The sequence below is a fragment of the Atractosteus spatula genome, chromosome 1, assembly GCF_055471065.1.
Source record: "Atractosteus spatula isolate fAtrSpa1 chromosome 1, fAtrSpa1.hap1, whole genome shotgun sequence".
NCBI lineage: Eukaryota > Metazoa > Chordata > Actinopteri > Semionotiformes > Lepisosteidae > Atractosteus > Atractosteus spatula.
This window is the reverse complement of record NC_142706.1, coordinates 12,391,897-12,418,838: the sequence shown is the minus strand read 5'-3', so window position 1 is coordinate 12,418,838 and position 26,942 is coordinate 12,391,897. Positions and strand designations below refer to the sequence as shown.

The following is a 26,942-nucleotide window of genomic DNA, read 5'->3' as shown; positions in this document are numbered from 1 at the left end:
GGGTGACGCGAAGCTTTTGAAGCTAGGTGCTCCTGCTTTTGACGCACACCCCGCGCATATTATTACTATTTTTTTTAGGAGTCAAATTATCTGTCCAAAAAAAAAAAAGTTCTCTTTCAATTTTCAAGCACATCCCAGTGACGCTGTCGGATGCAAACGACCCCCCGGTTGAACCCCGAACCCACGCGCGGTTTTTATCTCCGTGCATTCACTCCACGGCGTCAGCAGCGGCATCAACATACTTTTTTGTTGTTGTTGTTGTTGTTTTGGTTGTTTTTATTACCATTTTTAAAAACGCTACTGTTCAGTGACATTCACAAATGCAAGCTTAAAAGGTGCCCCCGAGTTCCGTTTATTTCACATTTCGCCCGGACCGTGCAAGACCGAGTACAGGATGCAAAGCAACTGCAGTTTTATTTCCGTGCACCTTCGGATCCGTCTTTAACTCCGGCTCCCTGGGATCGTTTCCCACTGCCGGACTAGATCACTCGATCACCACTGGGACTCGGGGCTCAACACCCTAGTATGCCGTTTGCACTGTGCCCTGCACACCGACAGCATGGGAGTGGGGGGAGAGACAGGTGTCCCCAGTGGTTTAATAGGCTGCATGACAGAACCAGGAGGCGCCCACTCGATTCAGATCGTTTAGTCATCATACATAAACAGGAATGACTACACAACCACTCACTTTCGCAGCCTTCCGCCACCCTCTCCATTTTGTCTCCGCTTCTGACTTGGTCCCTCCCCTTTCCCCACAAACCAACCAAGCCCGCCTGGCGGTGACGTCAACCCGGGGCCCGGACGCCATCACCCCCCGTCCAATCGCACTCGAAGGGCCCGCCTCCCCCGACCAACACCGGCCAATCAGAACGGAGAACGGAACAACTAGAAACAGCTGACCCTGTAAACAAGCTAGTGTGAGAAGGGGGCAGCGCAAGCGGTTCTTTGTTTTTTTTTAAAAAAAAAAACTGCACTCATTCCCAGCACTCGGCCGGCTATTCAAGCGGGCATAACCGCTTGGCCTCAAAATGCAAAGTGATACAGCCACACTGTATTTGCTGTGTACAGCTCCAGGACTGCCTGGAAACCAGCTCGGTGTGGCCTGGGGAATTAATGGGGGGTGTGTGATGGGCGAAGTTGCTGGGCTCGGCCCCCTTTGTGTCGAACTGACGCGCGTCCCATGTACAGTGTCGAGGAAAATTCTCATTTCCAGAAAAAAGGTCCCCACAAAAAAAAAACAGACAGACAGGGGGGAAAAAAAACTATAAGAACTTCTGTTGTACTGCTTCTGTTTACATGCCTGAAGATGGTTTCAATCCCTACAGCAACGCGTATTAAAAAAAATATATATTTTCCTTGTTTTTCAGGGGTAAATTGAATACTGCAAGTCTTGGCTGCAACACTGTCACGTTTTGCATCTCTAATTACCCATTTGCAACTCGAATTATCTATAGTTTTTAATGTAAGCTAGTTGATAAAGTCGTGTGGCAGAGTAGTTCGATATAAATTTAATACAGTTTTCCTATTAAATTCAAAACAATATCAGGAGAAGGTTATAAATAATTGACCGGCACGGCGTGAGTTGACGAATTGCGCAGGGGAGCTAGCAAGAAAGGCAAAGGCCGTATGGTAAAATAACTCTTTTTTTTACTTTGTACAGATAATATGATATGTTGTTGCTGCAAAATTGACTTATTTTCTTTAGATATGTTCTGGATTCTAAGAGGCTTAAATTCTCAAGATGATACGGTTTAGTCCGCGATTTGTTGGTAAGTAAACAATCCTTCAGCACACTCCGACCTCGGAAGCCGTCGTGTGGATCCGATTCTTGACTTGCATTGAATGCTCAAAGTGCAGTTTCAGACAGGCTGCTGCAGTTAAGAGTGGTAGTAGTTACCCGAAATATGACAAAGACGGAGAACAAGACACCAACATTTTTGTGTGAACTGAATGAAGGTAAATACTTGGACACCAAACTGTTTTTTTTTCTGGATTGAGCTGTTAGTAGCTTGCATTATGAAATCATAAAGGTCACAACCAAAGAGGCCATTTGGCAATAAGATCTGAAGTTATGAAACTCGGAACAGAGGAGCTGCATTCAGAGTTTGTTACTTTATCAGTAATATCAATCAATGTAATCCTGGCCTGAAGGAACCAAGACCATTAAAACTAAAAGAATAATATAACTTAAGCCCAGTTAATAGAAATAATTTAATTTTAATACTGGTATTAGCACATTGAACAGCTAGCTTAAATATTACACGCACTGTGTAATTCGCTACAAATGAAAAGTGTAGACTGACCACAGAGTTCATAAGTCCATTTTAATCTTTTTTTGTTATTCAAAAGTCATCTGCACTGAGTTAAATATATCTGCTTTTGTGGGTTACATCTGACATGTTCCCTTTACCTAGACAGGTTAGACCTTTATAGTAGATTAGAGGGAAAGAAAGCTGTTTAAGAAAATAAAACCCAACTATTGCAGATACTGCAATCTACTTTAGAATGCTAGCTTCAATTAAAGTTTGTATTTCAGCGTGTAAACAGACATTAGGGTCTCCCTGCTATCAAGCCATTTCCACTTTTAAAATTGCTTGTCAAAACTTTAGTTTGGCTGTCTTACCTTGTCGCCTTCTTCAGTGCAGGCATGCTCTTGGTGGGCAGGTTGAGCAACAATTCCACCTATTGGGGCAAAAAAAGAAATTGTTTTTTTAATTTCTTCAAACATATCCTGTAGCTAAAAGTTTAATTGAGTCTGAGTGGTAATAATCTTAGACACCCACTGTTACTTAAGATAAAACTAATACATCTTCACACAATCCTGTTCTGTGAAACCAGCCCAACACACAACCAACTGTATTTAAACATGGCAGTTTGTCACTGTGTTGTAAATAGTGCTGTATGCGAGTCTCACAGCTTCCTTCTGTCCAATAAAACAAAAGCAAATCCTGGGACAGCCAGTTTCTTCCTCAGTGTAAGCAGCATAAATCAATTACAGGGAAGGAACAGATTCATTCGAAAGATCAGAGATTAGCATGGATGGCATTCATAAAGTCTCCACTATCAAATGTTATCAGGTACTGTAAAATCTAATTTAAGGACTATCAAGTGGTAAAATAATGTATTATTTTCATTTTGGGAGAATAAGGTAATTAATTTATCTTTTGGGCAAATGAAAACAGAGTAAACCTTAATCCTCCAATGAGACCTTTCCTCTTTTGCTTTGAGTTCGTTGTGAGGCTCAACAACTAAAATTATTCTTCACGGGCAGAGGCAATGTTTTTACACACTACAATGCGCCTGCCACCTTTTACTTCTGTTCACTTTGAAGCTGGAAGTATCACTAGGTCCTTGTTAATATAAATACCTTTAAATGTCAATAGAAGAGGGAAGGATCTGGCTGGGATTCGATGAGATATCGGGGGGCTTTTCTAAATACAGCATATTGATTTGCTTTTACACTGCATTCATCTCTGCTGGAAAAGGTCTGAACCCATCCATTCTCTCTCAAATTTGAATAATAAAGCCGAGTGCTATTTTAACTGAAACATTACTGCGGTGGGCCTAGCATCAGATTAGGCATTTATTCATTATTCGTTCAAAACACAGCAAAAAGCTTTATATTGAAAAGAACGACCAATACTGTAACTGTTCACTACACGCACAATTTGTGTTTATTTTGTCACTTTCTACCCCCCTTTCCTTTTACTGCCTCTTTATCAGCAGAAACTGTTGCTTTTCAACTACTCGCATACCAAAACGTATGAAAACCACAACAAATGCTGGTGGTTCCAATTCACTGGAAGGTCAGGATAGCCCAAACACTATACAAGAAGAACTACTGGTGAAGGCAGAACTAAACATGATACAGTGAAATCCATAAAATTAGAATAAGGTAAAAAAAAAAGCAGTTTATTAAAACAAATCAAAAACAATTACCACTGGATTTCAAATTGGACACAGAGTACATTTTAAAAAATGACTTTGTTGTAAGTTTCCTAAGGTCGCTTATGGTCCGGGAGTTAAAATGTCAAAGCACTTTATCATTAACGTTTTGATACACACTTGCTAGTCATAATTTGTGGTGACAACATCCGCCCTTTAAAAATTTGTCAAGAACAAATTAACACAGAAAACAAATACTCTACGCACGATGCTGGTTTCTCAGAAGCAATTATGTTTTCTTATGAACAACGTCACACTTCCAATATTTCCACAGGGGTACCTCTCCCCATGTCCCCAAAGAAACCCCACAGTCAGATCAAAAGCAATGAAATCACCAAGTACCAGGGCTTTGACTGCGTCTGCAGCAACCAGACATCCAGCTGGACGTCTGAATCGCTCTTCTAAAAAAAAAATACATATTTCTTCATGCCGAAAGCGAGAAAATGAAAAATGTTGAGCTCTCGATAATGTTTAGCTTACGAACAAGATGTTCTATCGAATGATCAACAAAAAAAGTTCCCAACCTTGGAATATATTTTGTTGCAAACATCCAATTGGAGGTGCTGCTGCCGCTAAAACTCAACTACTGTTTTTTGTGGGAAGGGGGGCCAAAGCCAACATTTGTAGACGCAGGTGAAACTTCAGCCGCGGCTCGTTCAACTCGTTCAAAACAAAATACGAGACTACGTCGATTTTAGTAAACAGTACACTTCACATCGAGTTATATTTAATTACAAAAAAAATGTTGCGTACAATGGATCATCATTCTTTCCTCTGTTGCACCCTGTATGGCCACCACTAAGTCGTCCCCGCATTATCCAACCAGTTCGGCAGAATGAACAAGCGAATTGTTGTTTTCGTGGTCCGAAAACGTCCTTCCTTTTCAAACCCGTCAAACCTTCAGTTTTTCTTTGCTTAGCTTGTGGTTTATGTTTACGTACCGGTATTGACATATTCCCCAAAGTTACGTTTTGAACCAGGAGTATAACACCATATACGTGATATATATATACACATATATGTGAAAAAGTGTTTGCCCCCTTCCTGATTTCTTATTTTTTTGCATGTTTGTCACACCGAAATGTTTCAGATCATCAAACAAATTGAAATATTAGACAAAGATAACACAAGTAAACACAAAATGCAGTTTTTAAATGAAGGTTTTTATTATTAAGGGAAAAAAAAATCCAAACCTGTGTGGACCTGTGTGAAAAAGTGATTGCCCCCCCTGTTAAAACATAAATCAACTGTGGTTTATCACATCTTTGGAGAGCTGAGTTCAATTTCTCTAGCCACACCCAGGCCTGATTACTGCCACACCTGTTCTCAATCAAGAAATCACTTAAATAGGACCTGCCTGACAAAGTGAAGTAGACCAAAAGATCCTCATAAAGCTAGACATCATGCTACAATCCAAACAAATTCAGGAACAAATGAGAAACAGAGTAATTGAGATTTATCAGTCTGGAAAAGGTTATAAAGCCATTTCTAAAGCTTTGGGACTCCAGCGAACCACAGTGAGAGCCATTATCCACAAATGGCGAAAACATGGAAGAGTGGTGAACCTTCCCAGGAGTGGCCGGCCGACCAAAATTACCCCAAGAGTGCAGCGACGACTCATCCAAGAGGTCACAAAAAACCCTCACAACAACATCCAAAGAACTGCAGGCTTCACTTGCCTCAGTTAAGGTCAGTGTTCATGACTCCACCATAAGAGACTGGGCAAAAATGGCCTGCATGGCAGAGTTCCAAGACGAAAACCACTGCTGAGCAAAAAGAACATAAAGGCTCGTCTCAGTTTTGCCAGAAAACATCTTGATGATCCCCAAGACTTTTGGAAAAATACTCCGTGGACTGACGAGACAAAAGTTGAACTTTTTGGAAGGTGTGTGTCCCATTACATCTGGCGTAAAAGTAACACAGCATTTCAGAAAAGGAACATCATACCAACAGTAAAATATGGTGGTGGTAGTGTGATGGTCTGGGGCTGTTTTGCTGCTTCAGGACCTGGAAGACTTGCTGTGGTAAATGGAAGCATGAATTCTGCTGTCTACCAAAAAATCCTGAAGGAGAATGTCCGGCCATCTGTTCGTGACCTCAAGCTGAAGCGCACTTGCGTTCTGCAGCAGGACAATGATCCAAAACACACCAGCAAGTCCACCTCTGAATGGCTTAAGAAAAACAAAATGAAGACTTTGGAATGGCCTAGTCAAAGTCCTGACCTGAATCCGATTGAGATGTTGTGGCATGACCTTAAAAAAGAGGTTAAGGCTCGAAAACCCTCCAATGTGGCTGAATTACAACAATTCTGCAAAGATGAGTGGGCCAAAACTCCTCCACAGCACTGTAAAAGACTCATTGCCAGTTATCGCCAACGCTTGATTGCAGTTGTTGCTGCTAAGGGTGGCCCAACCCAGTTATTAGGTTTAGGGGGCAATCACTTTTTCACACGGGGCCATGTAGGTTTGGATTTTTTTTTTCCCTTAATAATAAAAACCCTCATTTAAAAACTGCATTTTGTGTTTACTTGTGTTATCTTTGTCTAATATTTCAATTTGTTTGATGATCTGAAACATTTCAGTGTGACAAACATGTAAAAAAATAAGAAATCAGGAAGGGGGCAAACACTTTTTCACACCACTGTATTTATATTGTATTCGCAGTTTACTGAAGCCGCAATAAAAAAAAAAAAACAGTAGTGCTTAACTGAACCCTACATTTGCCTGCAAACAAGCGCAGATCTCAAGTCCTAACAAAGAATTTTCAAAGACGGGTTCATCTTTGATATAGAAATGACTGGCTGGGGGACTGGCAAGCAGGAATGAATGACTTATAGTCTCTTAGTTGCTTCCCTTCATCAATCCCTTTTTTTTTTTTACGGATAAGCCCAGACACAAGAGTCATTTAGTTCAGTCCCCTGGAGCCAATTTCAAATTGCACCCAGTGTAGCAGTACAGAACGGAAGCATTGGGTCCGCTATGCACTCCACTGCTGAGATAACCCAAAACGATATCCCCAGGCCCTTTAAAGTGTCCACCAGATTTGTCCAAATGCCCATTAACCCAGCACTGGGGAAATGTTACTCTACACAGGATAGCTGGGTTAACCCTTTAGTTTCAGGAAAAAAAACCCAAACTGCAGCTAACAACCCCACAGCCATTTCAGTATTGTTTCTCCCCTTCCCAATATTCGATTAAGTAGAAGTTGCCAAAATGAGCTGATTGCGAACCTGCACCATCCTCTAATTTTGCACGAACGGAGGTTATTTTTTTCAAACCAAATGCAGTAGGATTGGACCTCCGGCCTTTCCGCCTGGTTTGGAAATAAATGGGGAAAACGTAAATGTCACATTCTCAGAAAAGGAAGCAAACAAACTCCAATAAGCGTCTCGCAAGTAAAATTAAAATGATTATATTTTGATTTTTGTGTTTCAAAGGTTACCATGGAATCGGAGCCAGTTAAAGCAGCATTTTACATTTTTAGAATGACTAACGATCGAGTTCAGCTGATCAATTACTGAGAAAACGCAGTTTGTACTGTGCTGTCTGTACCATCCCCTTCTTATTTGCTTCAGCACACCACAGATTCTGCCATCAGAAGTTCTGTAAAAGTCTGTAAAAAGTCTAAAACATGCTCTCAATGTGCTCGTGAGCTCCCCTTTAATCATTATTTTATGGAGGGATGTGTCCTGCTCTTTTAACACTGCAGAGCTTGTATTCTTAATGTGAATCCTAATGTCTTAGCAAATCCTTCTGGCACGTCACACAGGAGTAATTAAACCCTTACGTTTTGATAAAGAAAAACATCTGGATGTGATGAGTACTGTTTCTTTATAGGTTCCACCGAACTGCCCTACGTGTAATAAGATACCTGCAAAACCATGGGTATGCGTGGATGTCCTCAGCAGTATTCTCCCATTCCAGGTCTGCTCAGATATTCCCTATCCGCTGCTAGGAAGAAAAAGGCAGAGCAGTCTGGCAACTGCTTGTAGGAGAAGCTGTTATTAATTAACACCTTCTCCTTTTGTAGTCCTGGCAAGTGAGGAGAATGGGTAATACAGAGAGGAGTGGGGTATTCATTCCCTCCCAGTGATATAAAAATGGCTTTGTTAAACAAGTCAGACTGTGGTTCTCTCGCCCTTCCCCGCTGTCATTCATAAACACAAGTCCTGATGGCTTCTAACATGGAATCAATTATTCATCACGGGGTCATTCCAGGGGTCAGGACGCTATTTAGTTTGGTTCCCTCATTCCTTCTGCCAAACAGTCGGCCTGGGCCACTGAAAATATCGTGCCGTATAAGAACCCGGAGTAAAACATGGAAAACTCAAGGCTCACGGGTCTAGCGCATGAACCACCACTCCGTTTAAATACCGACTGCTGTAAGCAGATGTTAGCTGGTGTTGAGGCAAAACGGGGAGCTGCCTTCAAAACAGAACTGAGGGCAGGAGAGTGTCTCAGCTGTGTGCGGATAAGCGGTTTCGTATCATTACAGAACAACAGCCCCTCACCCCAGTCTCTCTAAACACATACCCCCCAGAAAAATTGAAGCTCTGGCCGTACTTAACACAAGCCCGTGCTCCGTGTGCCAGTCTCTGCTCTTTGATACAGTCAATAACACTTGGGTATCATTCTCCTCACACGGCTACTGTGCAATGAGAATCACTGGCTGATACCAACATACAAATGTTTTGGCAGTGTGCATGTCAAATACCTCACAGTGAAAGACTGCTTCACTGTATTGGCAAGGAACACTTTTTAAAAGTGAGTGACCAGAAAGCCAACAAGTCTGGCTTGTTAATAAAGGGAAACCAAACACTGCAAGGTACGTCATTTTCTGAACAACTGACATTTACTTCCCCTCCATCAAAAGCCATCATAGGTCTGATATACATATATGGCTTGAAAACTGTCTCCTTCCCCCCCCTCCATCTTCCATCCAGCTGTTTTCTAATTGCTTTATACAATATAAGGTTGCAAAATTGCTGGGCAAGCAATGGGCAGGATACAAACATGGGGGGGGAACATCCAAACTCCAGACACACAGCAGCCCCCCAGGACGCCAGTGCTCCCAGCTAGCAATGCCAAATGCCACCCTTGGTTCCAGCTTTTTGTCTTTAATTTGCTGGTGGTAGAGCGCCACCAACACCCGCAAGGTTTCCAGTTCATCTTTGGTAACCCGATCTCGCCTGCATCTCTCGCATCTTTAAAGACACAGGCCTCCGCTGGGCTGCTGGGCTAACCAGTCTGAGCTGAGGAGGAAGCCCTCTATTGTGCAAGAGCCTGAACAGGAGGCGTGGAAGGCCGGCGATCCAGAGGAATGAGCTGGCTGGCCTTGAGTGAACTCACTTTCACACGGGCCCAGGCTGTCAGCCTCGAACAGGTGTCCGTACCGACCCCTGAACCACAATGCAGAGAGCGAGCGAGCCTCGCGGCACACCTGTGCCGAACTCAAACCGCGGCTTAATTGACTGCTGGGCAGCGCTGCGACAGCACATAGGAAACCGTATCAAACCCCACACAAGCGACTGACGCCGCAGAGACCCCCCTTCGAGTCGGCCACCTGGCTGTGACAGCAAGGCGGTCAGCGACGAGAACGAGCACACTGAAGAACCCCGCTTAGCTGCAGCAAGTGCGGGTGGAAACGCACGTTTCAAAGCTCGAGGACAGGTGGCAGCCATATCTCACACGCGTGTGGTTCAATAACCACAACACCTAGGTGCTTCTGCTGCCTTAATAACCAGGGCTGCCCTGCAGTTCGTCCTTGCTGGACAACGGAGGGGGGGGGGGGGGGGGGGTTATCTGTCCGGGTCCTGTATGCGCAGGGCAAACAGAGCTGTCATGGTCATGAGGACTGCACCCAAGCCAAAACTCCTCTCCACCCTACTACTGGTTTGCACAGTGCTGTATAAACACACTCCTTCCTAAGCTGAGGCTATCCGGAACACACGACAAGTGTGTGATGAGCTGCAAGTCCCATGCAGCAGCGATCAGAACATACCCAGGTGGGTGCTGAACCTTGGTTGGACAAAAAGCACTTAACAGATGCAAGGAATTATGAATTGTAACAATACGCAGAAAAGAGGAGTTGGCATGAATTACAGTCCTGCGTGGCAAAGATCCTAATAAGCTGGCCCATTGCTCCCAATTTAATTCACCAGCACGTGGTACTATCGTGGTACCATCCAGCATGGCAGTTCAGAGCAAAGCAACATGCAGCATGTTAACGATGCTTCTGTGAGCATCCAGACAAAACGGTTTGAGGGTATCTCTAGACAATTAGGGTTTCAAAGGCTTTTTGCTTCGCACACAACTTTGTGTTGAGTTCAAATTAAAGGTGCACCTGCAGAAGATTAAACATCCAGGGACATCGTGACAGAATTCTGTAAAAATTACAGCACTCCTATTTATCTTCGTTATGTTCCAATTGAAAATATTTGGCCTTTGAGACAAAAATGATCATTGTACCCCATTTAAAAAAAAACAACAACAAACCAATGAAAAGATTCTGTCCAAGACAAGACTAAGCCTTTTTTATTAGTGTGCAAGATACTTGGTAGAATCTCAGAGCTCATCTGTCCACCGGCCCTGTGTTCCTTTTTCACTCTGCGGTTTTTCTACAAGCCACTTTTACAGGTAAAAAAAAAACCCGACTAATTCACACTCTGTGTAGCAAACTGTAAAGAGGCTCTTTCCAAGTCCAGTTGACCGCAGTGAAATTAAAACCCAGGCTAGAAGCAAATCTGAAAGCTCTGTGAAAAAAGATCCGGACCATTTTCACCTCAGTTCCCCGAGGACGAACACACAGAACCTTGAGTTTGCCTCCTGGCTGCCATGTTCACACCTGTTTTCTCCCACATGGCTCCTCCGTTCACCTCCCATGATGCTTTCACCGTCTCACCCATTTCAGTCAAGCCCAAGCTGTACAGAACATGGCGTCTGGTGCCAGAGGTCAGCTTGCAGGCTTCTTTTTCCTCTCTGGCTGGGGTTACAAGGACAGCAAAAGGCACTTGATAACTACCAATGGACCTGGCTCTAACGTTCAACCCCAGAGTTGTTCAAAGTCTTTTTTATAACGCCACACACTGCTTGTCCCACTTTTTGTCTTCAAGTTGTACGCTATTTAACTTGTTGGTGGTGGTACTGCTGTACTATGTTTATGTGTTTGGCGATTCCTTTAATGCCTCTGTATTGGAGCATACAAGTAAATAAGCATTTCACTGCACTTGTGCACATGAGAAACAAGCTGAACTTGGAACTAAAGGGAGGTCCTCGAATGGCAAGACTACCAAAGACTACCCGGGTGATTTGTTTTTCCTCCACCTCAAAAGTAAAAATCTTTTCCACTGCATGGAACCGCGTTTATAACCAAGAACGGGAGACACTTCTTTACCCCAAGGGTTATGGGAGTCTGGAACAAGCTTCCCAGCCATGTCGCTGTAGCCCTGGCATCTTCCGGGAAACAGCTGGATGAGATCCCTGGATCAATTACCTCACTAACTACAAAGCGGGCTGGATGGGCCACATGGCCTGGTCTCGTTGGGAACTTTTCTCCTGCTCTTCTGGGTGTTGCGGACAAAAGAGATTCCTCCTCCAAGGCCTCCCCCCCCGCCCCTCGCAGCTGTCAATCCGCTCGCTGCCCTGAACAAAACCGATCTGCTGTGCGCGCTGCTGGCGATGGCCTGGGAGGCTGCCGGGCCACAAAGGCAGGCAAGCTGGAGCTGCAGACCTTTAGACTCTGAATCGCAATGAGGCGACTGTCCCCATTAATCTTGATCAGCTCAAGGAGCAGTGGACACAGCCGGTGGCCGATGGCTGCCGCAGAGGGTGAAGAGGCAGGGCCGAGAGGACGCTAGCCCCCCAGTCCACCCACCTCAACCCACCGCTAGGAGGCCAAATACCCAAATACATCGCTCTCCAGCCATTAATCCACCCCTCACAGACAATAGAAAAAGAGGCATCACCATTACGAGACATGGAACCACACAAACAACCAAGGGATTTCTGGAGCTCCCTTACTGGGTGGGGGGGGGAGTTAGTATGTTTTTTGAGACATGCACAAACCCGGAGATAAGGGGGGTATGTGAATTTTAAGTTCAACTGAATACACGTGCGCACACAAAAATCTGTCCCTCATTGAAAATCCTATCTAAACCATTAAACTGAATGAAACCAATCATTTAGGTTAGGCCAACCCGAAAGAACAGCAACAGCTTCCTCGCGTCCCCACTGAGGACAGAACCAGGGCCGACATACACAAAGGGCAGTGATTTTGTTCAGACTATGGGGCATTTCGACGAAGAGCCCTGCATCTCCGTTCCCAGCGACGGCTTCAGATGAAGGCCTCTACAGTTCTGCTAAGATGACTTGAACTTCAAGCTTGGAAGCAGCGCGTTCGAGTAGCAAAACCTGGGGAAACCGCTCTCCCTGCATCCCAGTCTTTAGAGCTTTAGGTTCAGCAAAAGATCCAAGCTCAGGGTTCTCCGTAGTCATAACATCCTTTTGGCACAACTGGAAACTAAACAGCCACCAGAGACAGCTACCTCAGGGTGGACCATAAAAATACAAAAGCCAAAGAATGCAATAAAACCAGCCTAATTGGCCACTTGGCCTTTGTTTTGTTTTTTCCCTCCTCCACAGAAAAAGCTGTGCTCCCCATCAAGAGCACGGTGGTGACGTCACACACAAATAACCTTTTATCACTTCACACCTCGAATTAACACCAGGCTGAAAGCACGGCAGCTAGCGTCTCAGATAACAGCTGTGGCCAGAGGAGATTGAATGTGTCTTGCTGCACCACCGGTGACTTTAGTTTAAGAGGGAAGGGGATAAAAAAAAAAAAAATTGCAATTTGCCACGCAAGGTTAATTTAAATACAGCATTATAAAAAAAAAAGATGCATGATTCTTCTTACTAGCAATGATAAGTAGAGATTTCTTTGAGGACCTCTCGAAAACATTGTTAATAAGAGCGCCACCATATTTCAAACAGTATTTGGGTTGCAGCAGCTCCCCATATTGAAAGAGTGTACATTCGGATGAAACCAGTTATTTCCAGGATCCCGTTTTGGAAGGTACAGAAGTGGTTTATTGACTTTTTCATTACAATTTCAGTAGTCAATGTCAGTGCTCTCACAACAGGTAAAAGTGAAAAAACGGCCGACTGTCTAGTTTTCGCTCCATTTATATTTAAATGTTCTCGGCTGAAGTGAAAAATATCTACACATAAAAAACAGCCGAGTCCTTTCTTGCAGCACGCTGTGTAAAAATAAAATCTTTTTTTTTTGGTTCGGAAAAGGCCTCCTTCTCAGAGCGGTGAAAAACACTTGCCATTAATTTCAGCCTATGATGCTGAAAGATCAAATTTCCAAACACACTGTGTGCCTGGAAAACACTATGCTTCCTTACTTTTTCAGCAATTCCAAAAACTAAAAAAAAAAACCTTTCGGCTTGAGAGCTCTTTCGCACTCGCGTTTCAGGCTCAAGGGAGATCCGAAACTTCTTAATTCGACCCCTCCACCCACCGCCCCTCTCCAACGTAAGCCTTGAAACGCGTCTGCTGGTGTCGAGAGACAGCAGAGCCGTTCACTGCAGGCGCAGCAGGTGAAACAAAACCTGCTCAAGTTACTGGGAGAAACGAATCGTTTACAAGATGGCACAGCAAGGGCTTCTGTACAAATGGCGCCCCGAAGAAACGGGAGAAGGGGTTTTAAATCCTTTTCAATAAATAAGAATTATTATATATTTAATTGTAATCAGGAGGAATTTGTGTAGACTCAAACAGTAAAGACAGTCCCTATGATCTGCTTCTCAAGAGGCCTAGACGCTTTGGACTTGAGAAGAAACAACAAAAGCAGGTTGCTCATGTGTCATTTGGCACCCAAACAAACCGAAAACACCCCCACCCACAGAGCGCGCTACGTTTGCTACTCTGCCTTTCTGCCTTCAGAAAACGAAGCAGTCGTGCAGGCCGCACCTGCAAAGGCAGTCCCCACCACTGCACATACAGGAGACGGAGAGCTGCAGCCCAGCGCCCATATCTGAACATATAAAAGCAGGCAGCAGTCCATATATCCCCTGCCTGCTCCTAAGGGATTGTGCTCCGCACAAGGAGGGCTGCAGCCTGCCTAGAAAAATGCAGAAGGGATCAATGGCAGTGGGGGAGGTGGGGGCCAGCCTGTGCGTTCCCTTCACTACTATCGATTTTTTTCTCTTCTCTCCGGCAGCTCAGCTCCATTCCCCTGGCGCTCCCTCCCGCCTTCCCTCTGCCCTTCCCATCGGACTCCGGGAAACACGGCTCGGTTTAAAAACCGGCAGCACCCTCCCTCGCGCCACCGCCACCGCCGCCGAGCTGAAGAACAGTGCAGGGCCTGCGGGTTTTCGAAACCACCACGGGGCAGGAACACAGCCAGCCGCCCGCGCGCGCGCACCGGCATGGGTGGGCCAGGCCTCTACGGCGTCCACCTGCCCGACTATGGGCTAAACCCCGCTCCCTTGAGCTCCTAGGGAGGGCTGGACGACTGCCGTTGCAGAGCCAAGACAGGAGAAAAAAAAAACAACAGCAAGTGGTAGGGGCTTGGAGAGACTCTTTTATTGGGCAAATCCAGCCCCAGAATCCACTCGCTTCGATTGGAAATGGACATCTTCAGGAACCTTTGTTATATAGTAGAGAGCGCATAACTCGATAGTGTGTAGACTCGTCGTAAGATGTTAAGTGTGAAATAAAGTTGGTTTTGTTGGGGGGAAAAACAAATATCCCCCCCCTCTGTGTCAAGGTAAAGATGGAGCTTTTTAAGGGAAGTGGTCACAATTTCACTGGGGTCCTGCAGCCACCAACCACTCTCCTGTACTTGAGCTGCTCCTGGTTGAAGTCAACAATGGGAGAGTGTAGTGTAATAGTTTGTAATACCTTTGGGCTCACAACTGGCAGGTTGTGGGTTCAGGTCCCTCTTGTAGACACGGCTGTTGTGCCTTGAGTGAGGTGGTTTATCCCAGTTGCTCCAGTTTATCCAGCTGTGCACTGGGGACCAGCGTTAGTGGGGAACAATCTCTGCACTGGACCAGGATCCCTTCCGGGACTGGAGTCATATGTGCTCTAGTCCCCTCTACAGCTACAATAACCAGGACGAGCTCTGGCCCGATGAGCCTCTGTGTCCTTTTACTGTGCTGTGGGGTCAGTGCTGCACTGCAAGCATGCCATGTTAAGAAGCTGGAGTTAGGATCATGCGTACCTTATAGATCTTGGAGACAAGGAAAAGTTTCAATGAGATTTTACATAAGAAGTTTCCCAAATTTTAATGAGAGAACAGGGGCATTAACTGCTGTGCATATGAGCAGTGACATCTGAAAACACACACAAAACTACCTTTTCCCCACTAATGTAGCACACTACTACAGACTGAATATAACTGGGCTAGATTATGTGTGTCCAGTGAAGAGAAATTACATTAGGCTGTAGAAGTCACTCATAAGATCTTCCACTGGCCATATCTCTATTACAGCTGTACTCACAGAGTTTGAGGACTCTCTTCAACGGCCGTTTTTCCTATTTGTAACTACTCTGCAATCATAGCTATTTAGGGAGAGGACTTAGAAAAGCCTGGATGAGATTTCACAAAGGCAGCTTCCCTTCTCTATGCATTAGTTCAGCTTTGCCAGTGGGGACAGAGGTGATTTACTGTAAGTAGCATGTTCTCTTCATGCAGGTGTGGCAGGAAAGGTGAGATTGGCACACACAGTGCACTACTCAGCGAATTGAAAATCAGCCACAAATTAAAGGAGAAACCCCCCATTTTGCTAGCCATTTGCAATTAAGGCACCGAAACACAATCTTTGGTAGAAAACCAGAAATGCTTTTGATCCTTTTGCAAAAATGTTCACCGAATACCGGCCAGTGGAGAACAGGGTCTGCAGCCAAGACTGTTTTGTTCACAGCCCTCAAGGTAATTGAAACTGTCCATCTTCATCACAGAAACGTCTCTGAAAGTTCAAGTTCCTGGTACAGGAGGGAAACCAGTTAGAGGCTTCAGTTCCTGACAGTTCCTCTATACAGGGTCTCACAGCAAAGAGCGGAGGATAAAACGTTTTCAGACGAGATTTTCACCCATCTTGCCCATTTATTGATCTAAGGATCTCATCCAGGTATTTCCAAAAGGATCCTAACAAAGTGCTGATAATACTAGAGTTGTCCCAATGTTATAATGTATATGAAGTTGAAGCACCTCGTGGTTAGACTAAGACAGGAAGTTTTTTTATTGCTCTTTTCCAGTCTGTTCTCCTCTATAGTATTAAATCGGTTGTTTTTTTACAATAACCCTTAAATCCCTACGCGTAGTACAGTTTTCGTCTCAAAGCAGGTTATTCCCCAAACTCTCAATAAAATGAGTCACAAATTCAGAATGGCTATGCAAACACAATCCTACAGAGTACCAAGCAAGGTAAAAGAAATATTGCCAATACAGGAGGTCTTTACCTTCCTTGTATTAATCACTTGCGCTGAGCAGGATACCATACAGAGCTTCGTTTCTCTCTACACATTTCGGCATTTACGTCTCTCAAAGTCAGGTGGCCCTGACACAGGAAAAACTGTTACCATCTCAGGAAGGTCATGATGAGCCCATGATTTTTCAAATATTTATTGAGAGCATCAACTGTTCCTTCTTTGTCAGAGACGAATTAAGTGGGAGGCAGCTTTATTTTTCACTCAAAAAATATACATTTGCTAATTGTTATTATAACATACCCACCCAATTGGCAATCAAACCCCATATCCACACAAATTAAGTGCAGACAATCACCCCAACCCCAACCACTGTACCGCAAAAGCACCATAGTGAGGTACAGGAGAATCAATTCTGATAGGAGGAAAACCACGTCCTTCAGTGATCCTTCACAGTGAGTCTGCACCCAATCAGGGGGTTTGCAGAGGTCACCATCTATCACCATCCAAACTAATCCCATCGCTACTCACTGGTGGCATTAAGCAAAAGTGTTTCGCCACTTGACAAGTCACAGTCAGCGCTGACATGACCTAACCAAGGCTCGAACCTGCAACACATCGAGCACGGATGAGCGGACGAGCAGTGCGATCCCAGGGGGAGAGCCAGATGGAAATCCCACAATGTGATTACGAAACTCCAAAAATTTGACACACTACACAAATGAGGTCTCTTTCTGCGATTTTAATCCACTGTTCTTAAACCTTATTGTGCTGAGCAACAATTACAAATTACAATGGCATTACTAAGTACATCTGGGGTAAACCCACTTCCATAATTGAATTAATTGATACTGATAAACCATAAAAAACTTCATTAGTCAGACAAACAAAAGGGGTTTGTCATTCAGTGGAAGAAATTACAGTTTTTTACAAAAATTACAGACACGGTCTACCCATTCAAGTCGCTTTCATTCATTGAATAGAAAGGTATGTTCTGTACCTAGGTCAAAATAGAAGAGCATTTTTTTTTTAAAAAAGAAGTGTCCATATTTGTCAAAAATAAGAAACAGCGTGCTGAAAACTGATCAGACACTGCAATGATGTAAAACTTGCATGGTGTGCGCTCTGGAAATTCTATATTCTAGCATTTAGGATAATCTAGCATAGGACACAATGCTGTGTAACATTTTACTATTCAACAAACTAACCTTAAAAATTAAACCAACTCCTATACCCACTTATTTAGATTTGGTTTGGTTTCAATGCCAACAAGCAAAGATGTGAATACTAAAAGGAAATATATCCTAGAACTGAATTTTGCCACACAACATTTTTTATGTAGTACAATATATTACAAAAAAATAAAAACCCGCTCCTTGTATACGAACAGACAGACCACAAAACTGAAAAGTTTCCATTTACATTTCATAATTTTGTTTTCTGCCTTTTTTGTTACTTTACACATGAAATAGCATAGAAAAAGACATCATTACACAAAAATGTTATAATATTGTCTGGGAGTGACTTCTGCATATTTCAAGGTCAGAATCTAATCGTGATTAGGGCTCAAGATTTTCAACCGACTTGAGTAAAACCTGCGCATGGATTAAAAGATTTACATTCTTTTGAGGCATAAGATCTGTCGCTTTGATTTTTTGACCCCTAGATGACACACGTTACAAAGTTACTGCTCATTGGGGGTAGCTTACAGATCACAGACGTTTTCTATATCATAGCAGTACTTGCTGCATGTCTGTGATTTGCGGCCTGCCTGATGCCGATATTGATTCTGCTTATGTTGTCAGGGGTCATGGTAGCTCACTGGTAACAAGCCTAGCTCCAGTTCCAGACAAGTCAAAGCTCTTAAAGGAAAAGTAGAGAGGAAGCAAACAGGTGTTGAGAAATGCTACAAACCCCACTGCTGAAGTAAAAGGCACACAGGTGTGCGTGTGATTCTCCTGCTATCCTACAGATTTCTCTCCTCGACACACCACCCAATTAAAAAAAAAACTCAGTTCTTCACCCAAACACACATCGCAGCCTTTCTGCGTACATGAGATCTTCACTGGGGCTTTAATCGCACCAAGCTGTTTGGGATGATTTAAGATTCCCAAGTTTGTGAGCTGTTTCTATTTTCTATAGGGATAGAGAGGATCCTAAATATATAATAATCTAACAGACTGGAGTAACAAGTCATGCAGAAAACGCGTAGCTTGTGAATCGACAAAAGTCTGCTTCACCACTGTTCTGCATGCAAAAATATCTTTACTGTCTCACATTCCTATGGCATCGATATATTAATTCTCACTAGTGTGCATTGCCGATGTCTGCAACGCCCGATTTTTAAACTTGCATACTAGGGCCACAATGCTGCTCAATGGAATCACAAGTCAGGCGTGTGAAAAACTCTTTGAATCAGTATAATCATTGTGAATATTCAGATATTCAAAAAACATTTAAGAGTTAGCGTTATGCGTGCCACAACGCTTCAGAGAGTTTCTCCTTTTGCACGGATCAGATCTCGCCAGTGTGAGCAGTGTGGGGACACAGTATCTACCTTTACACGACGCTACCATAATTTTTTTAACATATGCATACAAAAAGCAAATCCTAAAGGATACAAAATCCTGTTGCATAAGGTGGTGACATTTTAAACATTATTGAATAGTATCTGCGTAGCAAATCATACATGATAAACATCACAGTACACAAATACTGTTCAACAGCCGTGCATATCATGGTCACTCTGCACTTAAGACACTCGACAATACCTGCAGACTGTCTTGCACACCAGCTCAGAGAGAGGCTAATGCAACAAGATGGGTCACTGTGATGAAGCACCCTTCCTGTGCAGAAGACACTGTACACAACCATTTCGAAATAAACCCCCTGAGCCCGTCTCGTCTTGCACTGAAGTCAGGAAGGAGGTGGATTCATAAGCAGAGACCTGTGACTTTCTCTTGCTCTTTTCAGACAGAGCTCTCTCAACGACACTCCACTGCTACTCGAGTGTCAAATAAAAGCAAAACACACCCTTTGCAGAGAGTCTTAATTGTTGTAAAACCTGAATCTCTTCTAAGACTTACTGCTCTGATGCAGATTTTCCACAGTCAGCTATGCCACGTTTTTTCTCTTAATGCTGTTCAGCATCACTGATAGGACAGCAAGCAATTCAAAGTAGACTCAATCTATCTAACCGTATTACATGATAAATGTCACCCCCTCCCCTTGCTATTTGTCTGCTAAAATAAAGACACGTGCTTCATGACATTTTACATTACGTCTTCTTCACTTTCGTCAAGCCCAAAGTGAATTCAGTTGTGTCACTGGGCGCTGTACATATCTGCGTGCGACTCACCGTCGCTTCAGAAGGAAATACTGACTCGCGCGAGTCCTTGCACAACTCTCCAGCTGGTGGAGGAGTGAGGGACAGGCCGCAAGAGAACATCAGACCCGGTCAGATGCAAGTTGTCAGCAGATTCTGAAAAAAACTTGCATAACTGCCTCTCCGAAGCAGAAGGATGTACACAACTGGGAGAAGTGCCCAGCCCAACATCCACATACTATAAGGGAGTAACAGCATGTGTGCTTTCAGGCCTGCTGTCGAAACCAATACCATAACTTCTTTCACAAAGTCGTTGTAGAAGATCCTCATGGCCAATTAGCTACTAGATTAGCTCAAGGCAGTAATGGCTTTGTGGTTTGCAAACGTTATGCTCTTCAAATCTTAGAACTAATCAAAATTGTATTTCACAAAACAAAAAGGTAAAGCTTTAAACTGGGTTTAAAATTCAACGAATTCAACTTTCTCACTCACTAATATTTGACAGAACGTCAGCTTTAGTGAGAGACCCTCTCTGCAGTTTCATATGCAGCACACAGTAGGGAGAAATGGATTCATCAGTTTTTAGCGCAGGGCAGATTTCAGACCTGTTCCACTAGACGACAAACGAGACGATTTATTTTTTACAGCACTGAAGGTAAAAGAGCACACCTGAAACAGTGCCCATGACATATTTATAAGAAGAGACAAAAATCAGTTTTCTCCTTTTCTAAAACACAAATGCAAATCTGGCAGAGTGCTTAACATTTTAAGCATCCAGCCCACAGAACGTTCTGTACATTCAAACACTATGTGTGTTCCTGCATTATTTTATTTAGAATGATGAATGGGTGCTATTGTGGATCCAACAAAAGGGGGGGGGGGGGAGAGAGAGAGAGAGAGATACTCAAGCACTTTTTCACAGCAGGGCAAACGAGTCTCAATCATCAATTTGTCAGACCGACCTGGATGCAAAGACAGCCGTAATTCGCTCTTTTCAGCCAGAACCTTGCCATCTCGTCCTCTTGCTGCAGGGAAATAATTTAAAATCCTCCATCTTACACTACAACAACGCGTACCACACAGGATATGCAAACTGGTGTGTCAGGGTCCTGTCTGAAGTCAGGCTCCAGTTGGGTGTCAGATCTATCCCAGCCCGGCACTGGGCTTATACTGTAAAATAGTGGGCTTGCTTTATTTCTATCCCCACCTGGGACCAGATTATCAAGGATACGGCATCGTCACTGTGAACGCGAAGACGCGGCCCAAAGCGAAAAAAAGGCTTGGGTTTCAACCTCCAGAGGTGGTATACAGTGACAGATTCCAGCGCTGAGCCATAAAGGATAAAAAAACACACACACAGACACACTTCCGTATACCGTTGACAAACAATGCTGCCAATTCTAACTTGGAAGGGGGGGGGGGGGAGCTCTCGATCCACGCCCGGCCAGCTTCAAATTTCACCTCGCGGCCGGGTCTGTGCGTCTGTTTCACGCCGTCTTCACCGCTTACTTAATCACTTTTTTTTTTTCCCCTCCCAAAATCTGAGAGGGTGGTGGGCACGCAGAGCGAACCGGGCAGCGGCAGCCTAGCCCCCTGCGCCAAACAAGCGGAAAGGCTTCTTCTCGATTCCCCCGCTCTGAGCGAGCGATGTTACCCGAGCGGGAGCAGCCGCAGACGCTGCCCTCGCTGTAACCACACGGAAGTCCTGTCTCCGGCAGCTGGGTCTGGGGTTTACTTTTTATCACGCACCTACCAGCTGCTGCTCGCACTTGTCATTTACATCTTTAGTCAATAAATAACGCTCGCCCTGCGATGTTTTCTGATACCCAGCCCTGAGCTCCCAACGCAGGCCAAGGCCCCCCCTAAAGCCTCCCTCCCCGCCAGCGCTGGAGGTGTCTTCCCTTTGTCGAGGTTCGGCAAAGAGGCCTCAGTTCAGGTTAAATAGGTCACAGACGCACACATTCTCTAAAGAGCTGGGGAAAAAAAAAAGAAAAGGGTGAGAAAAAAAGTCCCTGAACCACTGAAGAAACACAAATGACACCTCCACTGAAACCTGATACTCAGGTCGGGGGCCCCATCGCCGTCCTGAGGTCACCCCACGCCCCAAAAGTCAGAGTTTTGATGCCTTTGTGGGCTCGACTTCAAAAAAAAAAACAAAACAAGCTGATGTAAAGAAGCCTGTCCCTGTCACTTGCCCCCTCCCGCCCCAATCCTCGCGACCCCTATTTCCAGGGGAGGGCGAGCCTCCCACAGAGCCGAAACAAAGCCCCCCCCCCCCCCCCACCCACCCTCCGGGCCCGACAAGGCCGCGCTGTGAACGCCACTCAGGCCCACGCCGCAGCAGCCAGGCCCTGGAGGCCCCAGCAGGGGGAAGAGAAAGGCAACAGGATACCGGCCGGCCGGGCTCCGCGCAGCCTGACGGGAGACGGAGCACGGAGAGGAATTAACCCGAGAGCTTTTTCTGAGCTTTCGACACCCAGCCGCGCTGGAGACGGAACAAAAACCGCTCGGCGGGCCTGAACGCAAAGCCGCGCGTGGAAAAAACGTGGAAGAAGGCCCCGGCGCGGAGCTGATTAGCAGTTAGTAAAGCACAGCGTCTGGTTGTTTAACAAAACAGAGACCACCCATCCTAGCAGGGTCTTCCCCGAGACATTTTGTTTGACCAGCCTCTCCCCCACTCTAATTTGTTCACAAAGAAAGTGCAATTCCCTGTCCACCCCCCCCTCCCCATGTTTACTGGGGTCTCGCCCACTGGAGCACTCGCAGCCACTGATGACTTTTCAGACCACCCACAGCATCACGAGACCCTCTCGACCGGAGGTGGGGGAAAAAAAACCCACAACAACAACAACAACAAGTGCGCAAAATGAAGGATTCTTTGAAGTGTCTGGACACTGGTCTCAAAACCTGCCAACCACTTCAGAGGGATGAAAGGAACCAAACAGCGGTTTTCTTTCACAACGTGTAATTGATATTATGTAAAGGGCTATTTTAAGCAAGGCGACAACATCCATGGTGTCGTTCTGTGGAACGAGGCCCCGGCCCAGCAGAGGGAAATGAAGAAGAATCCCATTGTGCAGCAGTTTGGGCCACACCACGGTTTAGCAGCTGCCATCCCCTGGCACACATTCGAACACATTAAACTGAAATGCATCCAAGTGCTGGAAACTTAAGGGGGTGTGGGTCGAATTTTGTTTTGAAATCAGGCTGACAATGAAAACCCTTTTTTTTTGTGAACGTGAAACCAAAGACACCTGAAGTCTTCAAAGGCATCTGAAATGAATGAGGGGCAGAATGTAAATATTCGCTGCTGATAATGATGATCATTTGTAACTTCACTTTTTCCAGCATCTCCCTTCCAGACACATGAAATATAAATCAGATTCTAATATGCCACAATACCAAAACAATGCTCCTGACAATGAACAGTTCTCTAGGGGTGAAGGCATCGATTCTACCGGATGCTGCCATATTTCTGAGATGGTACTGGACCAAAAAGCTGACGGAAGATGAATGAGATGCGCTTTTGGTTCAGTAGTTTACAGCAACCTGAACTGCATTTGATGTTGATAGGTTATCATCTACCAAAAGCAGCCTGTAAACCCTCAAGGCTGTCTGAATTGACATTAGACGGGTCTGCTGTTGCTTTCCATAGTGTGCTGCATTCACACGCACATCGGGCAAGCTTTTTGTGAGGTCACTTTCATTCTCAAGACCAGCATTGAGGGAAAAGCCTGGTCTGCTACTACTTTACAATCCTCAGGAATTATGGGACATGGTGCTGGGATAACATTTTGGTAGAGAAGTGTTATTTAGACACATAGCACATGCAGGTATGCAAAGTCACACAGAAAAGCAAAAATAAAGTCTTGGATACTGAAAAAGAATTTAGTTTACATTCCGTCTCCCACATGCACATCCACACAGCACAAGAACAGGGCAGATTTAAGCTGGAGTCCAGTCGGATCTTCCTCATCACAAATCCATAGTTTTATTTAGTTTTAAAAAAATAATCCCAGATATGCACGTGAGGAACAAAAAATGCAACCGACATCTCTGCCCCAGGGCTGGACGCAAACTGATTCCACACTCGAACCCTGTGCCGCCAGCAGTAAGCCAGGCTGGATGCTTGCCGCTCTGGCTTGGTTTAAACCCTGCTTTGTGGCAGTTTCCAAAGAGAGAGCTGTCAGACACACAGCTGTTCTTCTGAAATGTGCCAGGAAATACTGTGGCTGCAGCAGCTAAGGTGCAATAGGCCTAGCAGCCAAGTACTCCCAGCTCCAGAAATCCCACTAATGTGGCACCTTAGCCAACACACAGGACACTGCTCCAAACACTGATTTAAACTGGGCTAGACTGCGGCCTGGACAGGAGCATGTCCAAGGTAGAACAATTACAGAAAGCTGTAGAAGTAATGCATAAGATCTTCCTCTGGCCAAGTCTGTACTAAACGTGAATGAAAATCAAGACTTCGCAGAAGCTGAAGCATGTAACTTGTTTTAGGACTCTCTTCAGGGAGCACTGTATTGGCCCTAAATGCTGGCTAAGGAGAAACCTTAGATGACTGAAGTTACAAACTAAGTCACTTCATAAATGTAAAGAAATAGTTTCCCTCCAACATGTTAGTAATAATTCAAAAGAATCAAAAACCGGCCTGTTTATACCACATAATGCAGTATCTGTACTAACTTAAAGAAATATTTTTTGACGCTCATGAATTATACCCTAAATCTTGATGCCTTACAACAATGCATTTAAATAATTTAAGTCAATTTTTCTCTTAAATGCTACGGGCAGACGTATCTAGAGTGTTCTTTACAAGTCACAGAGCTAGTCGGCTGCTCCGTCCACTTTTCAACACATGCAGTAAATGGAACGGTATCTTTTCGACCTGCCCAAAAAGGCCACAGATGGTTCACAGTACCACTGCACAAACACCACAAGTGAAATACTCACCACCAGAAAAAAAAGGGAGGCACAAAACACAGAAGCTCCGACTTCAAAATAAACAGCTGAACCCTTCGGTTTGCTTTCTTTTTACCAGGCCTGCGGCATGACAGAGGCTATACTGTAGCCCCGACTTTAAATAACAGGGCCAGAGACGACCACTGTACTGGAAAGTTCAGACTGTGCAGACTTTGCTATAATTAACCTAGATAAAGGCGTTTTGTTTTGTTTCCTCTTAAAAACAAGAGAAACTGGGGGGCAACCTTTATGTGGCTCTAGGCCCAGATGTACTCGTTGCAGCCTGGATTCTCCCACAAGAAAGTTTTGGCCTTGCCCTTGAACACACAGAGCCCTGCACTGCAGTTAAAGGGACTGCAGCACGCCTGACAGCCCTGACAGCTATTTTGCAGCTTGGCAGAAGAAGGAAAAAAAGCTCGCAAATATGCTTCAAAAACCAAAAAGTACGTGTTGGAACAGTTTAGCACAGTCGAAAGCCACTACTTGGTCCAACAGGCCTTGCCTTGTTTCTTTTCCTTAAACAACTCCCAGCAGCTGAAAGGAAAGCCAATTTCTGCAGCAGCCCACCACAGTTCCTCAGCACTTCATTTTCTTCTTCGCTCCCAGAAAGCTGTACTGTCATGTACAGCTGCCGTTGCAGACTGCTTCAAAAACTATTTTCAAGAGGCCCGGAGCAAGTTGCTGGGGTGTGAGGTAAGCTGCACGGGAGGCGCGATACGCCAAGGGTTGCAGGAGCATGGAACAAGCTACCCAGCCATGCTGACAAAACCCATCTTCCCCTGTAGGTTAGCCAATTGTGCCCCCCAACACCATTCATGGGGCAACGCTCACTGCAGAAAATCAGATCAACGTATCCAGAACGTACTGCCAGTGAACCAGAGCACCGTTTGCACGTGCAATTGCACTGTTAAGATCTAAAGGTCTATCAGCAGCCTAAGGGACCACTGCACATCAAAGCCACAAGGCCAGGGGCCTCCAGTGTGGCATCCTTGTTCAATAATACATGACCAGCATTGTTTACCAGGCAGGAGGTCCTCAGCTTTCTTTTCTGTTCAAAGGACCTCGTCCTCAAGAGACCCGCTCTCCAGCTCTAGCTCTGGGAACAAACAAAACAAAAAGGGTACGCTTCCAAACTTCAATTTTCACAGAAAATGTCATTGGCCCTTAATGAGATCTGCCTTTTTAAGAAGACTCAAGGCTGGAATCTCCTTATGAGGAACCCAAGCCTGCCATTTCTGGGCAGTTTAAGCTGCATTAAAAGGTCAGAGATGAAAGTAATTTCCAGCCTTCCTCCGAAACAATGTTCTTTGTTCATTTGTTCAATGTGCGGATCAGCAGACAAGGCTGCGGACGCACAGCTAGGAGGTTGCGGGTTCAAATCTGAGAGGGGGCACAGCTGCTGCATCCTTGAGTAAAGTACGCCACTCAGATTGCTCTAATTAAACACCCAGCTGCATAAACAGGTCAAGCAGCAGCTTAATTAATCAAAAATGTCATGATATCTATTAATACAGTGATTAATGATATTTTCCAATTTTGTTGAACTCGTCCCAGTGAACGACAGTTTTGGTTCCAGGAGAATCCGCGGACGTCCGGCGAAGGGGAGAGATGGGTCATATTTATATCCAAAAATCCAAAGATAACGCTGACAATTACACTTTAACTGTAGACTAATACACAATTATTAATACACAATTATTAAACTCAGTAGCACTGCTTCCACTGAGAGCATTTACAATGATGTGCTTTAGGCAGACATACACAGATGTGAGCAGGACATGACAAATATGTTTCTTAGGGGGGAGGTAGAGTTTTCAATAACAGCCACATCGTAAATTTTAAATATCAACACAGAGGAGAAATGAATATTTGGCTCTGCACATGAAAGCCCAGAGGAACCTCCAAAACTCGACTGCAAAGATTTCGCTTCTAAGTGCCAACTAAGATGTAATATCCCCCTGGGGAGGCCCCCTTGTCTCCCCTAATGAGTTACGAAGTCAACGCCAATTACAGCGAGTTCTGAAGAAAGTGCCACAGCTCACAGCGTGACAGCAAGACACGAGACACCGTGCAGCAGGCAGACACCACTGAGGTCTTAAAAAAAAAAACACAGAACTCGCACCTCTTCCCAGCTGGGAAGAGTGAATGACACTGTCATGATGCACAAGTCACAGTACAATATGTGCCGTGACACAGCTGAAGGAGCCGAGGAGTTATTTTGCGAGACGAGAGGGAAGGTAGAGAGGAGCATTTTCCTGCAGGGTGTTCTG

The 26,942-nt window shown here is 44.7% G+C and overlaps 1 protein-coding gene across 4 annotated transcripts in view; it reads right to left on the bottom strand.

Moving 5' to 3' along the window:
• rnf38 (ring finger protein 38) overlaps nucleotides 1-26,942 on the bottom strand; it is a 67,575-nt gene that overhangs the window by 31,873 nt on the left and 8,760 nt on the right. For 3 of the 4 annotated variants that reach the window (XR_016091341.1, XM_088920836.1, XM_088920014.1), the window contains exon 2: nucleotides 2,624-2,682. Coding sequence is in view for 2 of the 4 variants with exons in the window: in XM_088920836.1 (XP_088776962.1) it covers nucleotides 2,624-2,682 (59 nt within the window). In the remaining 2 variants the exon portion in view is untranslated. Of the gene's footprint in view, nucleotides 1-688; nucleotides 753-2,623; nucleotides 2,683-26,942 lie in introns of those variants that run through there. The other variant, XM_088922058.1, reaches the window with a different exon arrangement.